The 23,528-nt window shown below is 46.1% G+C and overlaps 1 protein-coding gene across 1 annotated transcript; it reads right to left on the bottom strand.

Annotated features, from left to right (window-relative positions):
* Positions 1–1,234: 1,234 nt before the first annotated feature.
* Positions 1,235–22,240, bottom strand: LOC143822421 (uncharacterized). Its single transcript, XM_077307539.1, has 4 exons — positions 22,134–22,240; positions 2,090–2,328; positions 1,507–1,590; positions 1,235–1,332 (listed from the first exon to the last, which is right to left on the bottom strand). Exons 1-4 carry the CDS (start codon positions 22,238–22,240, stop codon positions 1,235–1,237), a joined length of 528 nt encoding a protein of 175 aa, XP_077163654.1.
* Between the last annotated feature and the right edge of the window lie 1,288 nt (positions 22,241–23,528).

Below are 23,528 nucleotides of genomic sequence, written 5' to 3'. Positions count from 1 at the left end.
GTATTGTTTTATGTGTGTGTTTTGGGGTGGGGGGTGGTGGGGGGGGGTCCAAGTTACATTCCCTAATTTTTTATCCCTGTTAAATATATACATTTGTTTAAAAAAAGTTGGCTTTCCTGGAGGGTGGGGGTGGTGGTGGGGGGGTCCAAGTTACATTCCCTAATTTTTTCCCCCTGTTGAACTGTTTTTGAAAATAAAATGTTGTTGCAAATTTTCTGAAAAAGACTCCAGTTTGACTCCTTACACTCGCACACCTTTCACCCCACACTCCTAAAACGCCTTTAACTGACACCCCTCCAACCTCCAACCCACACAACAGTACCAGAATAGACACAATCACTAGAGAGGCCGCTTTCGGCCTTCCTGATTCTACAGTAGGGTACACAGAGACAGAGTCAAAAATATAAACTTTATTTAACAAACAACAGCAAACACAGATAAAGTTAAATAGACAAACTGGCCCAAACTAGGAGGGGGAGAACTTGTCCGCGGGTTTTATTATTCTCTTCCCGAGAACAGTCCTCCTTCTAGTTTGGGTGGAGGCATTCTGAGACGGGGTCGGTGGGGTGGGTGCTGGAGGTGGTGGTGTTGGTGTGGGTGGGGGGGGGACGTTTACGGTGATCTGAGGAGGGTTGGCCGTCTCCATTACCATGGCCGCCCTCTCCATCAGTCTCCTTATCAGTCTCACCTCCTCCACGCTTTCGCGTAGGGATTGGTTTGACTCCCTAAGGATTGCCCGCAATTTTTTCCCCTCCTGGGCCATGAGGGCGAGCATTGCTTGGTCTGCGGCCGCGGCACGCCTTGACTCCTCCTGGCAGTGCTCAAGGATCCTCTCTCCAACGCTTGTCAATATGGAGACGCGCCTCAGCCTGCCGCGTTCCCTCGCAAGTCTCTCCTCTGCTTGGAGAGCACCTCTAGGTGGTGAGCTGGCTGGACCCAGGGCTGGTTCATCATCATCTGAAAGGACCTCTGTTGGCAAAAAATGAGAAACAGAACTGTTAGTACCATCGAGACAGTCAAAACCCACCCTGGTGCACATGGTGGCCTTTTTTGGTTACATATTGTTAAGCCAAGACTCTAAACAATGCCCGGGGAGCACATGGTTAGTGTTTGTTTGCCCATGGTGGGCTTTTTCCTTTGCCTACTTTCACAGCAAGACTCACAACAATGAAAAGGGAGCACGCGGTTAGTGGCTTGCGACATTGTCCTGCAGCTATGGCTCGAAAGGAACAGTTCACGCACGCTCACCATCTTGAATCTGTATCCGCCTGCGCTGGGCAGGAGGTCCAGCCACCCCACGCTCCTCCTCCTCCTGTGTCCCGGGTATGAAATCTGCGAAGAAGAAAAAAAACAGATCTAGGACCAAAGTGTGGCAAAGCAAGCTTCAAACCCTAAAGCAGCAACGTAGAGGGACTCTCTTCTGTCTGTTAGCAGTGCTGCTGCCCTGCACAAACAGAAAAGCACAAAGCAGTTAAAACGCCCCCCCCTATTGTAACTGATACTTACCAATGTTTGTTGATGCCCCAGAATCACTGTCCTCGTCCACCGCTGCTGGAGACTCGAGGGGCCCCGTCCCTGGCATCTGTGTCTCTGTGGACAAGAGCAGAAAATAGTGAAAAAGGAGCAAGCATACAACCTGAACCACACAGCAAGCTCCCAAAGTAGTGGCTAAAGCACTGCAGAAGGCCTATGGCTGAGGCATGCTGCAAAACTTTTTCGGTTGTTGGTTAAACATTACCGTTTTAAAAAGCCACCATAGCAAGCAGTCCACAAAGAGGCTAGCATATTATGCGTTGCAACGAACACAAGGCATACAATAGTGACAAAGGAGCAAGCATACAATCTGAACCACACAGCATGCTCCCAAAGTAATGGCTAAAGCACTGCAGAAGGCCTATGGCTGAGGCATGCTGCAAAACTTTTGGGGTTGTTGGTTAAACATAACCGTTTTAAAAAGCCACCACAGCAAGCAGTCCACAAATAGCCTACCATCTTATGCGTTGCAACGAACACACGAGAAAACGATTCCCAAACGTCAGAACACACATTTGCTCAAAATTAAATATAAAATTAAAATAAAAGTGCTTACCGGAGGCAAGGGGCGTCTGCTGCGGAATTTCTTCTGGCTCCCCAGGAACGATGGCGAGTAGGTCCAGCGTCACCATGTCCGCGCCGCGTTGCTGGACCGGGGGTGGAGGCCGGACGGTGGACGAGGTGCCCTCTCCGGGATCCTCCTCAGCGGGTGGTTCCTCCACCGGGGCAGCCGGCTTACGAACCACATTCAGGCTCCTCCCGACGCGCTTCGTTGCCGTACAGTGGCCGCTGCTCCTCGAAGTACGGGCAGGTTACTTTAGCGTTGCCGGAACCCTTATTGTGGTTCACGGCCCGCATGTACTCTGCCCGCATGGTTTTTGTTTTTGACCGGCATTCAAGGCCGGTCCTGTTGTGGCCTAGGGCACGCATCTTAATGGCCACTTGCTCAAACACCTCCCGATTCCTGTGTGAGGACTGGAAGGCGTCCTGGATTTTCTCTTCTGAAAAAATCGCGATCAGGTCCCTGATCTCTGCGTCCCTCCATGTTGGCCCCCTGCCGGTTGCCTGGACGGACGACGACTGTGAAGAAGATTCCATGCTGCCTTCGCGAGTAGCTGAGCAAAATGGAGGTGCGAGGTGCAGGGTGCAACGGATCATATACCTTCCCGCACACAAAGACAAAGGGACTAGCCGGCTCCTGATTGGTGGTGGGCAGTAGGGGACACACACATTGGCCACATGAGGTCACATGTCACGTTCAAAACTCCTTGCGCGGGAACAGGATCTGCCCCTAATGGCCAGATTGGCGCTCTTGTTGTTTGACTTCTCGCATGCGCTGATTCGTTTACACGCGAGAAGAGCAGTTTGTACATGCAGCGGGAGCCATTTTACTGAAATGTCCGCCATTACAAAAACGCATGCCGGTGTTCAACCGAGAGCAAGTGCGGCGGTACGCGACAGTTCCCCAATAATATTCACCAGCCAAAGCATAAATCAATGACATGTTACTGGCGAACGTTCGTTGGCACGCTCAGAGGAAAGTTTTTTTAAATGAACGGTGGACGGCGACTCCGCTTGCCGGAGGTCTAGCCGCCGATGGAAGGGGTTGTCCGCACCCAAGCACAACCACGCACCCGGAACCACACAAAGACCCACTACACATAAACCGCCCCTCATGATATCACCTCGAATCATTTCTATTGAACCCCTCTAAGCTAAACAGGAGACTGCAAGCGGCGAACGTTCGTTGGCACGCTCAGAGGAAAGTTTTTTAAAATGCTCCCTGTACGTTGACTCCGCTAGTACTGGCCGAAGGTAGACGGGGTTTTAAGCTTTGGGCAAATTTTGGGAACGTGACGGTGTGTGCTACTGTGCTTTTGAAATACTCTTGTGGTGTCCGGGCAGAATTTCCGAAAGTGATCGTGCTAGAAAGCCAGTCGCTGTCTCGTTGCCTCGTTGATCTGTGCTCGGTCCGAGAAAAAAAAAATGGCGAACAGTTCGCCGGAAGTTTGGAGGAAAGGCTCGGGAGGAGGGACTTTGAAGAACCCGCAACAATGGTAACGCACAGGTCTTTAGCGCTATTGTTGCAGATTGGTTGCAGGAGTGTATCGCTATCCGGAGGGTGAATCCACTTTTCTGGATTCCCCTAAAAGCGCCACAACGAAGCGCTTTTTGCGGGTCGGTTTCAGGAGTGTTGCAGATTGTCTACGACGTCGTGCGTTATGCCAAATTAGTAGTGTTTTCAATTAGCAACCATTGTGCTATTTTGAAGCCGTGCGAAATGGCCCTGAATCTATTTCTGTAAAAAAAAAAGAGTTTTCTCTTTCTCAGTAGCCTGCCTTGCTCTTTTCAGCACATGTGCATAGGTTAGCTGGCAATAGTTTGTTGGCTGGAAGTAGGAACCACTTGAATACAATGCCTCCAGCTACCTCCCAACGAGGGAGGGCACCCAGAGTACCCAGCCTTGTTTCCACTGAAAAAGCATTATGTTCCATTCCAAAGAGGAACTCCCACAGTACAAAAAGAGAGCAAAACTATGTCAGCAAATGGAGGCCAGCTGCACATTTCACTGTGCCCTGTGGCGAACAATCTCCAATGTATTAATTCCACTTTAGAAACAAGACCCTATAACTGATAATTCCAAAGTCAAGGGAAGGATGCAAATGAAAACTAAAGTGTTTCCAGTCATGGTTGTCCTTGCCATCATATCTTATCACACAGTCAAATACCTGGAGCACATCAGTATTTGTCCACCTAGCTTGGTGCCCTCTCCCCACAACCCTCTGCTTTCTGGATATTCGTGCAGAGTTGCTTCTTTGCAGAAGCCTCCATGTGGAGTGGCAAAGCACGGATTCTGCAGAGAGATGGGCTGAGGCAACTCGAGCCAAGCAGTTCTAGGAAACTGCTCTCCTCCAATACTCCAATAGAGTATTGGCCCTGACCCCTGGGGAGAGAAAAGTGACTGCAAGCCTCCCAAGCAGGATATGAAACAGGATTCTTGGGTTCTTGATGTTAGCAGGGTAAATAAGTCATAGATATGCACACACTGTATTTTATTATAAAGGAGATAAAAGGATTTATTTATGGAACGACATACTGTGACAGGAGAAGCTTCCGTGAAGGAGGATATTGCCCTAAGAGTAGCAATCTGGGGACAGACAAAAAGCACACTTAAAAGGGTAGAAAGGTCCTGAGCTCCCTGACCTATCTAACAGTCTTCTTGCTGCCCACTTCAGGGTCTTCTTCTCTTCTTACGTTTGTACACCAGACATTGCCTATTTCAAACACTTGAGGGCAATTAACCCCAGGAACCTTCCATACAGTCCCCTTTACCAGTTTTCTCAGGCTAGGAAGGAGCTGAGACTTAGTAAGAGCCCAGCAATGGGAGATGGGGGAGTTTGGGGATTGCTTGTGGAATCCTGGGTGTCAGGAGCGGGATGCATATAACAAACTGGCCACCCATCTAGGTTTGACAACTCTGGGTTTGTTGGGCCAAAGTGGATCCTTCTTTTTCAGCCCAAAAGGACAAGACATTTTTGAAAGAAGAATGAGATCTATTTGCAAATGAAGGGCTGTCATTTGTGAGAGCAGGGAACTCACCAAAACTCCACACTTTAAATTCATCTTTTATAAACTTTGTTAACATATCTCCTCTCTGTCCCTTCCCAGGGGCAATCCCTGAGGCAGGCTCACGCACAATTTCATGTATCCTATTTGCATTAAAATGAGCTCTAAGCCCACCCAGAAGAGGTTATCCTAATATGTTAATAAATTTGGATTTGCTCTGTACAAAGGCAAGCATCAGTATCTTCACCCTTGTCTTATATTCTTGTGATTTTGCAGCATCTTTACTGTCTGAATTGTGGTCTTAGCTGATAACCAGTTTTCTATTCTTAGAACTATCTTGTCTGCCACTTCCCCAACTCACACTATTTCTTGGCAAAGTTCTTCTTCTGTGCTGTTGCTAAGTACGATTCTCAAGGCATTTCCATACCTGCTAAATATAGTGAAATGCTTACCTTACATAGTCATTATATTCTGGCCCCTCCATATGACATCGCCAACATCCAGCATCTAGGCAGTAACCAGCTGGCTACATCCTCCATTTTAAAGCATTAGTTAAAGTGGATTCCCCAACGTATTTGGTGCAAGCTAGTGGGGAGCAACCAGCAAGCAACTGGCAGAGGGAAGATATGGAGGCTCAAACGTGCTAAAGGCCCTTGCCCTTGCTCCCGCCTCCCTCTCCCTTGTTTCCAGGAACAGGAATGTCTTTTTATAAAGGTCTAACATACTAGAGCAATGAATATGCTCACCGGCGTGCAGCAAAGCCAGAAATAATCCTCCCCTAAAATTGTAACATAAAGCATGCCTCTCTAAAGTCCCCTCCCCAATCAAGAACGAGATTAATTTTTAAAAATAACAAGACTTGTGATTCCATAAGGGGTGGCGTTCAAAAAGTACTATGTATCTATGATTAGATGCATAGGCGTTTAAAGGAAGAACTATGAATTTAATTTTTTTAAAAATAGTGGGCATTGCAGGACATTTAAAACAAGGGGAATGGCTGCCTGGCTTGATTGACAGGCGGAAGAAAGTTGCGTATAAAGCGTATTGCTCTCTTCTGCTATTTCCAGCAGGTGAGTGAGAAGCACAAAACGTCGGCAGACTAAAGCAAGATAGCAAAAAGGTGAGGAGGGGCTGGGAGGCACGATAATGTATAGTGCTACGCCATTCCGCTGGCATAACACTATTTTTTCTGATGTGCGGAAATGCCCTCAGTTCTGCCCTTTCACGTTGCAAAATTCTTTGGGGGTAAGGTCTAGGAAGGACAAAGCTTGAAAAGGAGAGGGATCTAGGTGAAATACAATGCCTTAGAATCCATTGTCCAAATCTGCAATTTTCTTTAGGAGAACAGATTTTTGTCATCTGGAGTGCAATTGTTACTCTGGGAAATCTCCAAGTGTCACCTAGAGTTTGGCAAACCTACACCAACCCCAGGCTCCTCCAGCTAGCAATTATAGGGAACAATCTGTTCCTAAAGACTGGTTTTCAAATAGCTGCCACAAAATATAAGGCAGCTCAAATGTGTGTGTCAGTTAGTTTTTTATAATAGGGGTAGTCAACCTGTGGTCTTCCAGATGTTCATGGATTACAATTTCCATGAGCCCCTGCCAGCACTTGCTGGCAGGGGCTCATGGGAATTGTAGTCCATGAACATCTGGAGGACCACAGGTTGACTACCCCTGTTTTATAATTTTTGACAATTGGCTGTTGAATGTGAGGTCTGTCTCCATAGACTTGGTTTGGGAATTTGACTTCTGTGTTTGACTTCTGTCATAAAAATGTTTATTTCTGTTACACCATTCCCATTTTCAAGTTAGTCCCTGATGCTACTGAGAGTAAGTAATGAACAAGCACATGGGAACCAGTGGTAAAAGAGTTCAAGCGTGCATCATAAGTAGGACCCATTTTGATTTTGAGGTCAACAGAATTCCTGTGTATTAAAGATCCTGCCTTCCTCTCTCTTTGGCATTCAAGAAAACTATCGACATTTAAAATGTTTGCAGCCAAAGGCTACATTTCCCCCTTGGCAGAGCTGAAGTCCCAATAAAATGCTTATTCCATGATTTTGATTTGATAGCAATGCGGACAAATAGAAGATCTGATCAGGGATCTGCAATATCTCTTCTGAATTGACTTTGAGTGAAAGGGAGCTCATTCATTTTAGTTACCTTTTTCGATTTGGCAAGGAGGAAGAAAATTGGTTAAAGGGAAATCTTCTCCATTAATAATGATAATTAGTAGTAATAATAAGTAGGGCAGACCCTTTGTCCGCTGAAATTATGTTAGTCATACTGGTCATAATGAGAGTGAATAATTTATGATTAAGAAAATGCCAGAAGTCACAGGTTGCATAGCTTTAATTCATTTAATTCTTTTTTTAAAACACATGCGATCTTCTATATCAAGCTATTTTAAATCACTCATCTTGACTCTGTAAGACTAGTTTTTTAACAGCTGTATCTTTCAGGGCTGTGACTGAAGAGTCTGCCGGGCCTAATTGTGATCCGTTTGGTGTAGTGGTTAGGAGTGCAGACTTCTAATCCGGTGAGCCAGGTTCGATTCTGCACTCCCCCACATGCAACCAGCTGGGTGACCTTGGGCTCGCAACGGCACTGATAAATTATTATTATTATTATTATTATTTATTTGATTTGTATGACCGCCGCTCTCGGAAACCGGCTCGCGGCGGTTCACAACATTTTAATACAGATACAATATATTAACCATTAAAATTCCCCATTAAAACCCCATTAAAACAATGACTAAGTCACAGTGATGGCGATTAAAACTATTCCCGTACAGGCCCACTGGATGAGCAGAAGGGAACGGAGGATAATTGGGCATAGGATGGAACACTCTGGGGAACCAGGTCAGTTTAGTACTGGCCTCCCCCCTCCGGGGAGAGGGGTCCGATCTTAGCCCCGGGCCATCACCCGGCCTTAGACAAACGCCTGGCGGAAGAGCTCCGTTTTGCAGGCTCTGCGGAACTCAGAGAGCTCCGACAGGGCCCGCAGCTCTTCAGGGAGCTCGTTCCACCAGGTGTTCTGACCGAGCTGTTCTGACCGAGCAGTAATCTCAGGGCTCTCTCAGCCTCCCCGTTCTCACAGGGTGTCTGTTGTAGGGAGAGGAAGGGAAGGTGAATATAAGCTACTTTGAGACTCCTGATAGAGCAGTTCTGACAAAGTAGTAATATCAGAGCTCTTTTGGGTAGAGAAAAGTGACATATAAGAACCTTCTTCTTCTTCTTCTTCTTCTTCTTAACTTAATGCAATTGGCAAGGAACCTGGGGCTTCTCATATAGAAGTGAGGGGCACCCTTTGGCTACTCCCTTGGGTTCTACCCTGATCTCATGAGATCTCAGAAGCTAAGCAGGGTCAGCCTTACTTGGAAGGGTGATTGTCCAGGAAATCCAGAGTTGCTGTGCAGAAAAAGGAAATGGCAAACCACCTCTTGCCTTGAAATCCTTACAGGGTTGTCATAAGTTAGCTGTGACTTGATTCGATTCTGGGTGGTTTGTGGAGGGAAAATTTGGGTCTTTCTTTTCTCAGGTAACCTTAGGTTTTTACAGGAGTTTGGCGGTGCAGATATTGAATCTCCTATTAAAGCAGACTATCAAGATCTAGGGAGGAAGCTCAAGCAAATGGGGGAACAAGTGGTATTTTCTTCAATCTGGCCTGTCAAGGGAAGAGGAATGCGTCGGGAGAGGAAGATAATGGAGGTGAATCAGTGGCTGCGTAGTTGGTGCCGGCAGGAGAGATTTGTTTTCTGGGACCATGGGATAGGCTTTCTTGAGGAAGGCCTACTAGCACCTGATGGACTGCACTTATCGAAGTTGGGGAAGAATGTGTTTGGCAGGCATCTGGGGAGATTCATCAGGAGAGCTTTAAACTGAAGCCACAAGGGGAAGGAGACGATCAGCATAGGGAGTGTATGGAAGGAGATCGATCGGGGGCAGCCCAACCGGCAAGGCCAGCTCATAGGGAACCAAAAGTAAAAGGATTAAGATGCCTTTATACTAATGGCCGAAGCATGGGCAATAAGAAGGAAGAGCTGGAACTTCTCATGCTGATGGAAAGGTATGATTTAGTAGGCATCACAGAAACTTGGTGGAATGATTCCCATGACTGGAATGTAATAGTGGATGGATATGAATTGTTCAGAAAAAACAGAATAGATCGAAGAGGTGGAGGAGTGGCACTGTATGTGAGGAAAGGGCTTACCTGTCAGGAAATTCTAGTGAAGGAGAGCATATCTACAGTGGAAAGCATCTGGTTGAAAATAAGCGAGAGGAAAACAAACAGTGTGGTCGTTGGTGTCTGCTACTGACTGCCTGACCAACAAGAGGATGTGGATCCTGCACTTTGTGAGCAGCTTGGGAAAATATCCAAGCGGCAGGACCTTGTCATCATGGGTGACTTCAATTTCCCAGATGTGTGCTGGGAAACAAACTCTGTGAAGCATCCTCAGTCATGCTACTTTCTGACCTGCCTGTCTGACAATTTCATTTATCAAATGGTAGATGAACCCACAAGAAGTTCAGCCATACTGGACTTAATACTGACCAACAGGCAAGAGTTGGTGGATGAGGTAAAAAAAGCAAATGCCATTTTGGGCTGTATCAACTGGGGCATCACATCAAAACCACAAGATTTCGTAGTCCCATTGTATACGGCACTGGTCAGACCACACCTGGAGTACTGTGTGCAGTTCTGGAGGCCTCACTTCAAGAAGGACGTCGATAAAATGAAAGGGTGCACAGGAGGGCGACAAAAATGATTTGGGGCCAAGGCACCAAGCCCTATGAAGATAGGTTGAGGGACTTGGGAATGTTCAGCCTGGAGAAAAGGAGGTTGAGAGGGGACATGATAGCCCTCTTTAAGTATTTGAAAGGTTGTCACTTGGAGGAGGGCAGGATGCTGTTCCCGTTGGCTGCAGAGGAAAGGACGCGCAGTAATGGGTTTAAACTACAAGTACAACGATATAGGCTAGATATCAGGAAAGGTTTTTTCACAATCAGAGTAGTTCAGCAGTGGAATAGGCTGCCTAAGGAGGTGGTGAGATCCCCCTCACTGGCAGTCTTCAAGCAAAGGTTGGATACATAGTTTTCTTGGATGCTTTAGGATGCTTTGGGCTGATCCTGCATTGAGCAGGGGGTTTGACTAGATGGCCTGTATGGCCCCTTCCAACTCTATGATTCTATGATTCTATGATCTATGATTCTATGAATCAATGACACTACTTCCACTCATGTCCCAGATAGGTTGAGTTGTTACAAAGGAAAAGGAGAAACTCTATTGTTTTCTCCGAACAGGCTGTTTCCTACACTTAGTTGGGACCGTATATAAAGCTTTCCCGTGTTTTCACATCCTCAATAAAATTCTGGCCTATTTTATTCCATATCTATCTCTGGTATTTGTTCTGGATAGGAGGGCAAAATCCCCCATGGTGCCAGAGCATATTAATGGCCATCGGAGGATCCAGCATCCTGAAATAGCTTTCAAAAAGTCTTTAAGAAATCTCAGTCTCCCCTGTGAGATGACAACACTGCAGTGCCCTTTCAAACAAGTCTGTTGAAAAACCCTTTATGGAAAATGTCTTGACTCTAGATTCCCATTGTGAAGCCCACAGCTCGGCACACTGCTCATTATATGGGCAATATATTTTCACGGAGTCTTCCTTTCTCTCTGGCTTTCCAAAGAGAAGGGGGACAAAGCACTGGCAAAATAAAAACAAGATTAAGCTCTTTATTTGTAGCCGTCACATTAAATGTGTATGAATCATTTTAACGCGTCCTAGAGCAAAGTTGAAGTCTGCACAGTTCTCCATGTGGCTCCATGACTTCCTATACATGTATTAAGCCCAACTCCATTAATGAGATTTGCTTCTGGATTTTCACAGCTGTCTATTTTATGGAAGTCTTTGAAGCTTGACCTTGAACACTTAGAATGGCACAATGGCAGTTAAGGACAAGATCTTCTAGAAAGATGTAGCTTAATGCTAAGAATTGGGGACTTGCCCATTCTCCTGAAAACCACACTGATAATTTGGGACTCTGACCTGCCTACAAGGGCTGCTGAGAGCCACCATGGGCTCTCCATGATGCTGAATCAAACCAAATCACTTGGCTCTTATCACATATCAATATTAATGAAAGAATCTTCATGTCCATGTGTTTGTGTCCATTTATAACTGGTGTAACTCATCAGAAAATTATGTTGAAGTTAATACTCTTCTGCTGGTAGTCCAAGTGGCAGTGGAGGTTCAAGCCATGGCCGAGTCCAAGAACCACACCACTCAGAATTAGGCAAGTGCATGGGAAATAAAATTGGATAGTTTCAGATTCAGCTGAAATCGAGCTGAGTAGAATCCAGTCACTTGAACTGCTCTTCACTGGTTTGAATTCAACTGAATCTGAACTGATTCAATTTTTTTCCCTTGCACATACCTTCTCCCTCCTGCCACCTTCCCAGGCAGCAGAAAATAGCAGGAGGCATTTAAAGGGCACATCAAACAGCTGATATGCCATGATAAGCTGCTTGGAGGCGCTTTAAATGCCTTCCTTCCAAGTGTTCTCTGGAAGCAGAGAGCATTTAAAGGGCCTATCAAGCAGCTAATTATGACACAACAGCTACCTGGCATAGTCCCCCTCCCCCGAGCTTTAAACTGGCCGAATTGTGGCCAAATCATTGAATTGCAACTTGCCCATTTAAAGTGCAGGGATGTGTGATTCAACTTGCATAGGTCAGAAAGGTACTGAAATCAGCATTGATCTGAGTACTTTTCAGCTTATCTGAACTGAATCACTCATCCCTATACAACCAGTCACAGAAATGACAGAGAAATGGCATTAAGAAGCCCGGTCACTTAGAAATAAATCTCTGAAGAGGGCTGATCCCAAATTTCAGAGGAACATGCCCTTAGTAAAGGAATACAACAAGAAAGGGCTGGGAAAAAATGTGGGCAAGCAATCATCAGCTTTCCTACCTGGTGGAATGAGCTCCCGGAGGAGTTGCAGGCCCTGGGAGAGCTCTCAGTTTTCTACAGGGCAAAACAGAGCTCTTCTGCAGGTCTATGGTTGAGGCCAGTGCTGGTAGAAGATCAGGTGGGGCTCCACCCTGGAAGATATGCTCCCACGCTGGTCCATCCATTGGCGTGGCTGGTTGTCACACCCCTCCCCTAACCACCCCGGCTGTTACTGGGTGTTGTCAAGAAGGATCATTTTCACCATATGGTTCTATATTTTTGTAATTTTATGGGGTTTTAATAGTCATTTTAATTGGAAATTATATTGTTGTATTGAATTTTGTATGTAACCAGCCACAAGTCGGTGTGTCCGAGATTGGTGGGTAATAAATCAAAATAATAATAATAATAATAATAATAATAATAATAATAATAATAATAATAATAATAATAATAATAATAATAATTATTATTATCATCATCATCATCATCATCATCATCATCATCATCATCATCATCATCATCATCATGCTATATGTCCCTATACCTGTATACATGAGGTCCCAAGTGGGACAAACAGAACCCAGAGGAATTTCAAGTCAGGAACATAAAACAGGAGGAAGGCATAAATTCTTTCTGCTGGCACATCACAGTCCTGATATGACTGCAGCCCTATGCATCTTCCAACTGAGAAATGCTCAACTTGATTCTCATTTTAAAGTCCTCATGTCGGACTTGGATATGTTTATAAAGGTAAAGGTAAAGGTATCCCCTGTGCAAGCACTGAGTCATGTCTGACCCTTGGCCCTCCAGCGTTTTCATTGCTTATAACTAGGCCCTAAAGAGGGGACATGATAGCCCTCTTTAAGTATTTGAAAGGTTGTCATTTGGAGGAGGGCAGGATGCTGTTCCCATTGGCTGCAGAGGAAAGGAGACGCAGTAATGGGTTTAAACTACATGTACAACGATATAGGCTAGATACCAGGAAAAAAAATTCACAGTCAGAGTAGTTCAGCAGTGGAATAGGCTGCCTAAGGAGGTGGTGAGCTCCCCCTCACTGGCAGTCTTCAAGCAAAGGTTGGATACACACTTTTCTTGGATGCTTTAGGATGCTTAGGGCTGATCCTGCATTGAGCAGGGGGTTGGACTAGATGGCCTGTGTGGCCCCTTCCAACTCTATGATTCTATGAAATACTCTTGGGACGCAGAAGGGAAAATTAACTTCCATTCTCTGTCTTCTTCTTCTTCTTCTGGCTTAAACTTGGTTTTGGCTTCATTTGACAAATGGGCTATCCAGGGAAAGTGCTGCTGCTTGAGCATTCTTTCTCTTTTACCTGGAACTTTCCATATGTATTTGCTAGCAATTAGCTTTATAGCTTATTCTTCCAAAACCACTGAGATCTAGGTGTAGGGGTGGTTTTGTCTTAGTTCTTTATTAAAGAGTACAAGTCTCAGGAAAAGCCATTTGGGAATTGTTTAGAGATTGCCACACCTCCACTGGATAGTTATCCTAAACGAGGAAGACACGTGCCCATATAGCAGATGTACATAATTGTCTAGAAGGAGGTCCTACCAATATCATCTGCTGAACTTAAGCAAATTCAGTAATCATGATTAAGTACTGTTTATATTCATAGGTACCCTGACCTGGATAGCCGAAGGTAGTCTGACCTGATGGAGTCTGGTAAGTTAAGCAAAGTTGGCCCTAGCTTATATTTGGACGGCAGACCTCCAAGACAATTGCAAATCATCTCTTAATACCTCTTGCGATGGAAACCCCACTGAGGTCACCATAAGTGAGCTGTGACATTCCACCACCACCTCCATAGATTTCGTTTCACATACAATGACATGCTAGGTTACGGTCATTATTTGATGTTTTTGCCTGCATGAGACTGGTCAAATTTGATGAAAGACTAAAATTGAGTCATTTTTCATACGTACCATGACAAACTTTATTTTGTTGCATTCTTTCCTTGAAATTCTCTGATACCAACTTTCTTTCACACATACTCCGGGCACACTGGCAGCAACTTCAACAACCACAAAAATTATTCCAGCATGAATCTGAGCTCACCTTTTCAGAAGTGTTAAATATCTTAACAAGTAACATGAAAAGAAACAAAAAAACCCAACCTAATAAACAGGCAAGAACAAAAAGGGTAGGGAGAAAACCAATCATAGAAAAATATAAACAATTTATTATTAGAGCTCAAATGTTTAAAAACCAAAGAAGACTAATTATTTGGCACACAAAACATCTAAGTGAGTATACTAGTAATGCCAAAAAAATTGAGGTCTAGATGTAATGCGTTTTGATCTAACAGAGCTTCATCAGAGGTCAGTTATGCAGATGCACACAGATTTTTACAATTTTCAACAGAGCTCACTTTTACAGAAGTGTTAAATATCCTGCCTGAGCAACTAAATTTATATTTAATAGTTCAAGCAACAGGTAAGGTGTTAGAGAAGTCGCAAGGAGAAACCCGTGTGAGAGAAGAGAAGTTTTCTCTTGTGCATCTTTATTTTCCTACCGATTTGTGAAGCCAAGAATCTAACAGCAGAGATAATGTTGACTTTTCTGATGGCATTCTGGATCATGCTTTAAGATGAACTATTTAGTTTATCGTACCCACTTTGAATCTCTACCACTATCCTATCTTCCCCAGGATCCCTAAAAACCAGTCATGAAGCCTCCAGCTCAAAAAACACCCACATCTGTAAGTTTCCATCACTGGAGAATGGGAAAGGGCTGTGATTCCGAGTCTTCATTCATGCAGTCCTACACAAGCACAAAGGTCCAGGTCTAGTTAAGAAAAAAACTACCAGGCAATAGGTGAGGAGAAAGTAGAAAGCTACTGTCAGGCTGAGTAGGCAGTACTAACCTTAGGGTTGCCAGACACACACTCTCGCCTCCCCCAATGGAGGTTGGGGTGTCCTACTGCCAGACCCCACTTCCCTGCCACCAATTATAGCTGGCTGACAGGGGCACTTATCCCCCAAAAGAGGGAGAACCATCTCACATGCAGCAACGTGTCTGCCCACATGGCCTGGAAGTGACATCATCATCATCATCATCATTAAATTTAATTTAATTTATTACCCGCCACTCCCAACTAGGCTCATGGTGGGTTACAGATATCCAGTTAAAGCCACCATTAAAACCCTATTAAAATGGACAAAAATACCAATACAGTAGACCAACAACCCAACAACATGGTGGAACCCCCCCTGCCCCCAACCCCTACCCCTACCGCTAGAGGGAAGAGGCAGGAGAGATGAAGTAATCAAGTTGCAGCTTATCACCAGGAGGGCCCTACTGATCTTCCCTCACTGCCCCAGCCTCACCCATAGAACTGGCGGAAGAGCTCCATTTTGCAGGCCCTGTGGAATGCTGCAAGATCCTGTAGGGCCTACAGCTCACCCAGCAGCTCATTTCATCCACATCTGCGATATTGGGCAATGTTCTGGCCATTGGGCAAAAAAAAATTCCTGGTAGCAGCCAACATTTCCAGAGGTTTTGCCCAAATACCAGAGTCGCCTCGATGTCCTGGATGTGATGACATCACTTTTGGACCATGTGGGTAGCAATGAAAAAATGTCATTGGATATCATTTAAGCCTCTCTGTTGCTCCTGGTAAGTTTGCCCCCCACCCCTGTCCATCCTCTGCTGGTTGCCAGGAGGGACCTGGTAACCTTAACTGACCTTGATGGACCAAGGGTTTGATTCATCATATATGTCACCTTCTTGTATGTTCATGGGATTAGGAGGGTTAAGACTGTGGCAAATGGAAGGTGGTTAAAGTGCCAGTTTGGTGCTGTGGTTAAAAGTCACAGCTTCTAATATGTTGAGCCGGGTTTGATCCCACACAACTCCTCCACATGTAGCCGCCTGGGTGACCTTGGGCTCGTCGGTCCTGTTTGAGCTGTTCTCACACTGCAGTTCTGGCAGGGCTCTCTCAGGTCCACCTACCTCACAGGCTGTCTGTTATGGGGAGAGGAAAGGGAAGGTGACTGTAAGCTGATTTGAGACTCCTTCGGGTAGAGAAAAGTGGCATATAAGAACCAACTCTTCTTCTTCTTCTTCTTCTTCTTCTTCTTCTTCTTCTTCAGCAATATTAGGGCTCTCTCAGCCTCACCTCCCTCACAGGGTGTCTGTTATGGGGAGAGGAAGGGAAGATGATTATAAGCCACTTTGAGATTCCTTGTAGTAGTGAAAAGCCATGTATAAAACCCAGCTCTTTGTCTTCATGTTTGATCTTGGCAGCATTTGAAACTGCACACAAACTTCCCTGCACACCCTCAGCCTCTCCCTCCTTCCCAAAGACAGCTTCCTTATCAAAGAGAAAGGCTTCTGTAAATGAGGAAAGTGCTCAGTTGTGAAGCCACTTTGGGGGGGGGGGAGAGACATAACCTTCAGTTTTTATTACTGTCTTTGTTTTTGCTGCGTTTACAAGCTAAACCAGCTGTGAAAGGTGTAAGCTTATAGTCTGTATTCAGCAAAGATCTGTCATCTTGTGCTTACTGCAAGGCAAGTTGACTCAGCCAATTGGGGCGACAATTTATCAAGCTTGTGGAGTGACAATTTTCATAGCTATTGGAAATTTATCATGGCTAGTCATCCTTTTCTTTTCTTTTTTTGGTGTATGGAAGATTTAACTCTTCTCAGAGAAGGCTCTTTACACTCCGGTTCATCAGGATGGCATTTGTGAATGCTACTAACCCATGAGGCAAAGATTGTTGCTGTCCCTGAAACATTGAAAACACTGTCCCTGACACAGATTCATCTGTTTCAGTTGCTTTCCAGGTTTGTAGCTTTATTGAGCAGATGTGATATATAGAAAAACATCTGTTCCAAAGGACAATGAAACTAACCTTTGTCCCAGCTCTCTGGCAAAGAGAGGAGAGAATAAAACCCAGATTTTATGCTTAGAATCATTTTTATGTTTCTTGTTTTTGCCCTCTTCAGGTATGCAAGCCTGACACACTTTATGACAGGTCAATAGTCCCTCCTACAAGGGTTTCTAGAAATGCAATTTGCCCCAATAGCTGGTTTCCACATTTTTGTATCTATTGCATGCTTGGTTTCAAGCACAGGTGGAAACTCTACTGGTTAGTGAAAAGCGGGGTACAAAAAACGGCTCCTATTCATTGACTGGATGAGGCTGGATGGGAGAGCCTGTGATGATGGAGCATGGATGAAGTGCTTAGGCCACCCTGAGCTCCTCCACTGGAGGTCAGTTCATGTGATAGTCCTGTTGAGGAGGAGGAAGGTGTCCATGTGACACTCCCCCCTTGCTTTCTGATGCTATGAATGGCTGAAGCTCTGTTTGGACATACAGATGCTGATGAGGAATCCAGTTCTGGAGGATTTTAACTCTTCTGTTTTAGCTTGGTTGCTGATTGAGCTAAGGTTTTTGCACTTTTAAAGTTATTGTTGACACAATATTGTTCTTGTTGACTCTCTTTTGCACTTACAGAGCTAGCTTACTGTTTTTCTTTGGAATAAATATTCAGAAACAAATAACCTACTGACGCCTCAATTAATGTAAATTTGCCAGTAGCTGCTGCATTCCCCACCCTTGGCTTACACTCAAATCAATAAGTTTTCCCAGTTTTTTGTGGTAAAATTAGGTGCCTCAGCTTATACTTGGGTCATCTTATACTTGAGTATATACGGTAGGAAGACAGAAGTTTGCATACATTTTTACTGGATGTACTTTATTATGTGAAATGTGGGAACAAATATTGCTTGTGAGCAATCTGAATAGTCCTGCAAATTGATAGAAGATCTTTATGCAATTCTTTTACCATTTCTGCACAAGGAATCTGTCCCTGGACAGCCATTGAATGTTGGCAGCTTTTAGAGCCCTCTCCACGTGATGTCAACTGCATCCCAAGGCTGTTCAGGAGCTGGGGTGAGTATTGGCCATTTTTAACTCACAGTTTTGAGACTCACCAAAACTGTATTTACATCTCTAAATTGTGCTTTCCATCAGTGAGCAACCAGTGACCAACCAGAGATAAGACCATTTGGAAGGGGAAATACATGATTCAGCAGCCTTGTCCACCCTTGCACCTGCCCTCCCCTCTCCATTTCCTGCTCAGAGTAAATTTTTAAAATGGTGCGGTCCACGTTGCAGCACAATGACAAAGCTACATTGTCAAAGGTAAAATAAAATCTTCTGCAAAGTGTCCACCATCTCTTTAGGATCAGACAGGCAAAAGACAACCTCTTTTCTGTTTTCTGTTTTCTGGAGGTGGGGAATGAGCTAGGAAGGGGGGGGGGGCGATCAAGCATCCTTCTGATCTTACAGGTGTCTGAGCACCAATCAGTAGGACAAAATGTTTTTTAGGGCTCCAGGGACCATGTTCAGAATCTAAGCAATCCACCCAGACAGAAATAAACTGCAAAAGAACAGAAATTCCCAAAAGGAGGGGGGATGCTGTATAATTTCTCCATAGCAGTGTTGATCTTTATTAAAATTGAATCTGTGTTGTGGCATTACCCATTAGGAGTGTTTACTAAATATGATGCTCTAGAATGGTCTTTTTTAATTGTTTTATACCATGGGGCTGCTTGTGATAGCTGAATTGAAGAGTGGTCAACCAGTGAGTCAGCTTTGAACACTCAATCACGTAAATCAGAAATATTGGCTGATGTATGCAGTAAGTCATCTGGTATGGTATAGCGTGAAAGAATGGAGCTAAAAAAATCAGACCGAGTCCTGTCTTTGCTCAATAAGAGCTTAAAACTTTGATGGCTTAAAAAATCTAATTTGGTTATGATGTCTTTCTTCCAAGATTTCAGAATAGCGAAGTGGGCACGGGCTTTGAGTGAGGGAAAACCAAGCTCTGCCCTCATTAGGGCTGCAGGGGACCCTTTTGGAAGAGCCAGGATACGTCTGAAGAAAAAGTTCTGAATGGGCTCCTAGCTATTGATTATTTGTTCTTTCCAGCCCCAGATGTCAATGCCATATAGTAGGTGAGGAATGACCTTGGCTGCAAAGAGCTTTAGAGCTGGGTCAACTAGAAACCCTCCCCTGGTGTAATAAAATCTCAGAATGGCTCCAATGATTTTTAGACCAGAGGCCTTTATAGTTGCAAGGTGGGCATTCCAGTTTAGGGTCTCACTGTAAGTGATTCCAAGATATTTAAATGTACTACACTGTTCTATAGGAATATTGTTTATACTCCAGATAAATTTTTTAGGTCTTTTCCTAAAAAACATAACTTTTGTTTTTGTGTAGTTGATGGAAAGGGACTCTTCCTCACAATAGGTACCCAAGTTGTTAAGTAGCTTTTTCAGACCAACTCTTGTAAGGGAAACCAGGTCCATGTCATCTGCATAAAGCAGGATAGAGACCTTTTGCTGACCAACAGAAGGGGGTATGAATTCTGGGCCCGATAGTCTTTGAACTATATAGTTGATGTAAATATTGAAAAGCAGAGGGGCTAGTACACACCCCTGCTTTACCCCTTTCCTTACTGCAATTTCATTAGTTAGAGAGCCTGAAGCACCTACCCTAATTTTTGTGGGGGTGCCTGAGTGCAGTTCATGCAGCAGAAACAGTAGGCGTTTATCGATGTTAGTTTCCCTCAGCTTTGACCAGAGTCTGTCCCTATCAATGGAGTCAAAAGCTGTGGCTAAATCAATGAAAGCTGCGTATAGGGCTCTCGTAGGGCCTTCTATTTTGGTGTAGGCTAAGTAATGGAGGGTTTGACAGTGGTCAATGGTAGAGTGGCCTCTTCTAAATCCTGTTTGGTGTGGGTGTAAGATATGGTTGTCAGCAGTCCAGTCCTCTAGTTTATGTAAGAGGAATTTTCCATAGAGTTTAGATGCAATATTTAGTAAACTAATGGGGTGGTAGTTTTGTGGGTCGATCTTGTTGCCTTTTTTGTGGATAGGAACCACTATGCTCATCTTCCAGCCATTGGGAATGTGGAGCTGCCTTTTTAAAAATAATAATTTGGGGGCTGGGGGGGCGGGGAAATTTCAGTCCATGAGACAATTGCTGTGCTGTGATTGGTGGCTTGCTGTGATTGACAAGCCAAGGGGTGGAGGGAAAAGTTCGAGCTGCATTCCCTTGCAGCCTCGTCAGGAGGCAGAGGGAAAATGGGGCAGAGGGAAAATGTGGGAGGGGTCTCCCCGTGAGGAGGGCTGCAAACATGAGATTTACCATCCTGTATTTGGAAGCAAAAAGCCACTCATGTTTTACACTTCTGTGTGGAAACAGTTTCTGTATAAGTGATTGATGATTGTGCTAGCCTCATTGTGTGGTACTATTTTTGTATTGCTCAGATTTTTAGAAATGTATTGTAGATGTAGAATCATTTAATAAGGTTGTGTTTGTGGACATTAAAGCTGTCATGAACCTTGATTCATGCCTGCTTAGTTTCGTTTTCTGAAGCCTGGCAAGGTCGGGGGTTGTAAACCTGTAAATCTGTCCTCAGGCTCCAAGACTTCCCTGCTTTCCCAGCGGGAGTTTTCTTCTGTTGCTTTATCAATCCTCTCCAGCAACCTTGCATAGACAGCCTAGTCTCAACAAGGCTGTAACCGTAGAGATTAGATTCTAGCCATCTGGCAATCCTTAACACCTTTGGTTCCCTCCTACTCTCCCGCCGAAATGCCTTTGTACCCCTCCTTATTGAGAGAACCCTATATCGGTTCTGAACGTACTATTGTTTCCCATTACTATCAAGATCTCTGCTTGGGATATCTTGACCTGCTTTAGCTGTATGTAGTCTCTGTTTAATAAAGATCTTCCTTGGATTTTCAACTACCTGTTGGATCTCAGATGTGTCTTTATCACAGACCCCGCGAGCTGGGCTGGGCTTGGCTTGTTTCCTGACAAATCTATAGTAATCCGCTTCTCCCTGTTAATCCTCCCATCTGTGTGCCTCACCACCCATGGCCGCAGCACCGATGGAGGACTCAAGGTCAGACATCGTCAAGCAGTCCCCAGCTAGGGGACGACCACGACTGGCGATCCACGTCCCATCCTACGAACAAGCGGACGGCGAGGCGAAGACTGCACAGCTCTTGCCCCCCTCCCACCTGTGATCCATTAACCCATTCAAACCAGCTGGTTCGCAAACTTTCCCACAAGTGGCTCTGAGAAAATAAGAGCAACATCCTGGCATTGGTATGATGCCTGGGAACGCCTGGAAGGTGCTGTGGACCCGCAATGGCCTCATTCAGCGGATGACAAATCAACCCTTCCACGGCTGGAGGATCCCCCAAGGGAGGGCATGAGAGCATGTACCCTGCTCAGTCCCGAGGAGGAGATTATGGACTTGACCGGAGTGGACCTCACCAGGGATGGTAGGTGACGCCTCACCAACGCAGCCGACCTAGGGAAGGAGATCGGCGTGGATCTCACCTGTGATGGACGGAAGCACCTGGTCAAGGCAGATGAGCTCAAGACGAGCTTAGTCCAGTGCATGGGGGACCAACGGAAAGAAATCGAGACTCTGCGGACCCAGACCGAGGCATTCCGAGATCTTTGGTGCGCATAGGTGTCTATGGAGTGCTGGGAACGGCAGAGGGTGGCTGATTCACGTCCGGCTGGACCTACTGCTGCTGCCACCCAAACATCTCCCACCCCATCGAACCCCATGGCTGGGCCAGTGGTAAAACCCAAGCGTCACAGCACCCCAGCCATGGGGCTAGGGACTCTGGCTACGCAGACCCTGGCAGGTGCGCCACAGCACAGACTAAATTCCCCCCCTTGGAAGCGGGGCCCAGCTGGCCGGCTTCAGGATGGGAGTCCAGGAGTGCTGCCAACACCGAACCACAACCCCATTTGGTGTCTACTCGACTCCCTGGTTTCAGCGAGCTTCCACCCCGCCAAGGCTCCCGATGTTCGCGGGGAGGGGGATCACCATCTCGGAATCAGTGAGAGGCACAGGACACTGGGACCACCCTGCCCGGGCAGTGGGACACACCCCAGCCCTGCTCATCTACACCTCCACCATACACCCCCAGCCCCCTTCAATGCCTTGGGGATGGAACCCATATGCAGCCCCCCAGTTGGCCCCTAGGACAGAGCCCATGCCAGCCCCAGGCTTGCCTTATGCCCTCCCGGTGCTGCCAGCCCCACCGATGCAGACCAATTCGTTTCTCCCGCAGCCCGCAGCCTACACAGCACCAGCGGGCCTGGCTCCCCCTGCTGCCCATGACCCTGGGGGGTTGAAGAACAGGACGGCAGGAGGGAGCACCTGGCCGGCCAGGTTTTCAAAATGAAGTTTGATGGTTTGTTGGCGGGGCTTATCTATTTTTTAATTATGGTTGACAGGTTTCTAGCAGAGTGGGGGAGCACCTTTACCACGGAAGTGGATATGGTCCACTTCCCTTGGAAGCAACCCTTGGGTGCAACCTGGAGGGCTGGGCCATGACATGGTGGATAGACCAGCATGAGAATGGGACCCCGGCCACCATCTCCCTGGAAGCCTTCTGGGCGGAACTCAAGGCCGCCTTCCAGGACTCCTTCCGGTACAGGAAGGCCCGGGAGGCACTGGGGGAGCTGAAACAGAAGGGGAGGCCAGTGATGGACTATGTCATAGACTTTCAGTCTCTCCTGGCCAAAATCCTAACTATGAATGAGGTCCAGAAGGTGGCTACCTTCCTGGATGGACTGGACCGGCCACTGGCCAATGGAATCTATAACCGAGGACCCCCAGTGGGGGGACCCCTCCAGCAATGGATTGACATGGCAGGCCAGGTGGAGATGGACTTCAAAGCTTACAGCCGGCAGCAGGAGGTGGTACAACTGCTAAAACAGTGGACCAAGGCGAATTGCCCACCGCTGGCTCCCAAACCTCTGGCCTATACCGCACTGCCAGACAAGGATCACCGGCACCAACAGGGACTGTTCCATGAATACAGGGGAAAGGGCCATTTCGCCTCAGTGTGCCTGACCAGACTGGTGAAGTCAAAACCCCGGCCTCCCCAACCGCCCCAAACCACAGGTCCGGGGGATTGGCCCCACTCGACAGAGAAGCCCCAGAGAAATCCGGTGCCACACCGACGGATTCTACCCCCCATCCTCCTCCTGGCCATACTGATCAACGAGGTGGCGGACAGAAGTCCAGGTCTGCGTGGACTCCAGGTGCGCAACTTCCCTGGTCAAGCTGGATTTGCCCCAGCTCTGGGCGCAAGACTGGGAGACTTGAAGAAGCCGATCAACATGAGGCAAGTGGACAGGGCCCTGGTGGGGGGCAGTGCCATCACCCATGCCACCGAAGCCTTGAGCTGGGCTCGGCTTGATTCCTGACAAAAGCTTTATGATGGATGCATAATACGTATTTATAATTGGCCTTTCTAAACAGTGGGTTTTTTATTTATCTGTTTATATTTGCCCTTTGTTCTATTCGTTTTTGATTTTTGGGTAACAATACTGGCAACCCTGATATGAACAGCCTGCCCTTCCTGCTATTCAGGGCAAGCACTAGACCTCCCTGATTCT

This window comes from Paroedura picta, chromosome 13 (assembly GCF_049243985.1).
Source record: "Paroedura picta isolate Pp20150507F chromosome 13, Ppicta_v3.0, whole genome shotgun sequence".
Taxonomy (NCBI): domain Eukaryota; kingdom Metazoa; phylum Chordata; class Lepidosauria; order Squamata; family Gekkonidae; genus Paroedura; species Paroedura picta.
Note: the sequence above shows the minus strand (reverse complement) of the source record. Positions and strands in the feature narration are given on the sequence as shown.

Bases quoted from the DNA above. Each gene is read 5' to 3' on its own strand.
- LOC143822421 (XM_077307539.1), bottom strand. From the start codon at position 22,240: ATGGGCAGCAGGGGGAGCCAGGCCCGCTGGTGCTGTGTAGGCTGCGGG. The intron at 2,329-22,133 runs GCAAGCCTGGGG...CCGTACTTCGAG, and splicing joins CAGCACCGGGAGGGCATAAG to GAGCAGCGGCCACTGTACGG. The intron at 1,591-2,089 runs GTAAGCACTTTT...TCTTGTCCACAG, and splicing joins GCAGACGCCCCTTGCCTCCG to AGACACAGATGCCAGGGACG.